This window comes from Sinocyclocheilus anshuiensis, unplaced genomic scaffold (assembly GCF_001515605.1).
Source record: "Sinocyclocheilus anshuiensis isolate Anshui unplaced genomic scaffold, SAMN03320099.WGS_v1.1 scaffold392, whole genome shotgun sequence".
Lineage (NCBI taxonomy): Eukaryota > Metazoa > Chordata > Actinopteri > Cypriniformes > Cyprinidae > Sinocyclocheilus > Sinocyclocheilus anshuiensis.
In genome coordinates this window covers 1,792,973-1,795,456 of record NW_015557091.1, presented here as the reverse complement: position 1 = coordinate 1,795,456, position 2,484 = coordinate 1,792,973, and the positions used below count along the sequence as shown (strand labels likewise).

Sequence of the window (2,484 nt, the reverse complement as noted above, 5' to 3'; positions counted from 1 at the left end):
AGAAAGAAAGAAAGAAAGAAAGAAAGAAAGAAAGAAAGACAGACAGACAGACAGACAGACAGATAGATAGAATTTTTTGGTGTTTACCGTGTTGTTGGGATGGTAGTTCAGATGTAGGCCACTGTCACACAATGGAGACGATGTTCCACTGCTCTGGTCACTTGGTATACCTAAAAAAAAAATAAAACAAACAGGTAAAAAAATGTTTTTCATTGTAAATTTTACTGTACACTTTGACACTGTAGGATCTATATTAACCGGTGAATGTAGCGTGTCCAAACCCAGACGTACATGAGCAGTCTTCACACAGTGGCAGTTTGAGAAATGCAGGCGTCCTCTTCAGGAAAGACACAGTCAGGGTCACTTCCTCACCTGCGTTTCGCAGAACCTGCACCTGAGAGCAGAAAACATGCTTGCTTATTCATTTATTAGAATGGATGTGTCACTCATTTTGTTATAATTAGTCAAGCTTTTAAAGGGTGAGTCAAAATTACTGACACGCTTCTGCTAAAAAATTGAACACAGTGCTGAAGATTACTAACCCGTTCATTGCTTTGTAAAAACAGCATTGCTTGAACTGAATTATTACACAAAAAGATGAAACATACCACTTCTTCATGGCGATAACTCCTCACGTTAATGCCGTTTATCTAATGACAACATTAGTAAAAGAGTAAACATTAGTAATAGAGTAATAAGAGGGAGTTATGAATAGATCCTGATATACACTTCCGCAAAGTTTGGGTTGGTAAGATTTTTTTAATGTGACTGAAAGAAGTCTCTTATGGTCACCAAGGCTGCATTTATTTGATCAAAAATACAGTAAAAACAGCAAAATTATGAAACATTATTACAATTTAAAATTACTGTTTTCTATTTGAATATATTTTCAAATGTAATTTATTCCTGTGATCAAAGCTGAATTGATCATGATCCTTCAGAAATCATTCTAATATGCTGATTTTTTTTTTCAGGATTCTTTGATGAATAGAAAGTTTGAAAGAACAACACTTATCTTTTGTAACATTAAAAATATTTTACTGTCACTTTTGATACATTTAATGCATCCTTGCTGAATAAAACTATTACATTTTTAAAACATTTGAACAGCAACAGCATGTAATCTATAAATCTTTTAATAATTAAAAATTGCTTCCACCAGAGATCTGAATCAGATCATATTTGAAGCTTCAATAATATTAAGGATAAAAAAAAATAATTTTAAAGACAGTCTATGTTAAATAAAGCTGACAGTCGAATACTATGGATGGATACTATGAATAATTCCCACATCTAAAACATGCCCTTCGTGTTCAGAAAAATATATACATAATTCAGATTGAATATATCATTGGAATAACACTGCTCCAAAATGACAACTCAAATGTCCATCAAAAGAAAGATGCTCCCTAAACATCTGCTGGCTGAAATTGAGTGAATTACATTAAGACACTGTGGGAGCTTTAAAGGGTCCCTAACACTGAAATTATCTTAATCTTATGACCCCATTTATGTATTTGTGCATACCTGGAGAATTCCATCTCCAATAAACAGAAGTCCGGAAAGTTCAGCTGCAAACGAAAGAAAAGACAAATGTATAAACCAATAAACAACTTGTTATTTTTGAGGAGAGGAGAGAGAGTAAATAAACAGCCTACTCTTCTGTTCTTTTGATATTTTAGATATAACAACAGGAATCTTGTGTTCAGCACCACCCTATGAAAAAATGATAACACAAAGACTTTCAAAGTCTTGCAAAAAATGTGAGAGCTGAGTGAAAGCTGTGAGAAACTGTGCAATCACCTTGATGCTCAACCCAAACCCTCCGACTGTCTGCCGACGGATCGTTACTGTTCTTTCCTGTAAGGAATCAAAGGAAACTCGTCACTTTCATGCCACACCGGGTCTGTGTGTTGAGGAAGACAGGTAGTTTACTTTTCATTTCAATTTGGTTCATGAAACTGTGAAGGTCCTTAATTAATTTGAATTGCCTCCTTTTCATGTAGATTTCCCGAGGGAAAAACGGCACCATGCCAACAATGCCAGTAACTTAATTAAAGGGCAGTGAATACAACATGATCTGTCTGCTTAAACCAGTGCTAAAGCTGCTGTCTGCTGTAGTGACAATGATAGATGCAATACAATGGTCAAAATATTCTCCCTCAAATGCCAGTGAAATACGCACTTGGCAGTTTCATTCTCTTTCAGACAATGATGTTGAAACAAAGGGGCACAGGTTAACCGGATTAAATATGAAATTGTTCAAAGCAAATTCCTACATTCCAGAGCTGAATAATGACTCAGTCGCAAAAAAAGGCAGAGCTGTTCTTTTCTTGCTGCACAAAAACATTTCAATGAAACAAACTCCAATAAAACTCACAGCTGTAATTAGCAAAGACTTCTTGAAATTACCAATAATGTATCTATCACCATTATAATTATACATAAAAAGACACAATCTAAAATAAATCAAAATGTTGACGT

General features: G+C 34.7%; 1 protein-coding gene across 3 annotated transcripts in view; it reads right to left on the bottom strand.

The window, feature by feature from the left end:
* The window catches only part of LOC107677318 (gamma-1-syntrophin-like), a 58,323-nt gene that overhangs the window by 24,169 nt on the left and 31,670 nt on the right, over window positions 1-2,484 (bottom strand). For 2 of the 3 annotated variants that reach the window (XM_016472195.1, XM_016472197.1), the window contains 6 exons: window positions 1,804-1,860; window positions 1,659-1,716; window positions 1,528-1,571; window positions 609-650; window positions 259-394; window positions 88-170 (listed from right to left, as the gene is read on the bottom strand). In XM_016472195.1, the coding sequence (XP_016327681.1) occupies window positions 88-170; window positions 259-394; window positions 609-650; window positions 1,528-1,571; window positions 1,659-1,716; window positions 1,804-1,860 (420 nt within the window). The remainder of the gene's footprint in view (window positions 1-87; window positions 171-258; window positions 395-608; window positions 651-1,527; window positions 1,572-1,658; window positions 1,717-1,803; window positions 1,861-2,484) is intronic. The other variant, XM_016472196.1, reaches the window with a different exon arrangement.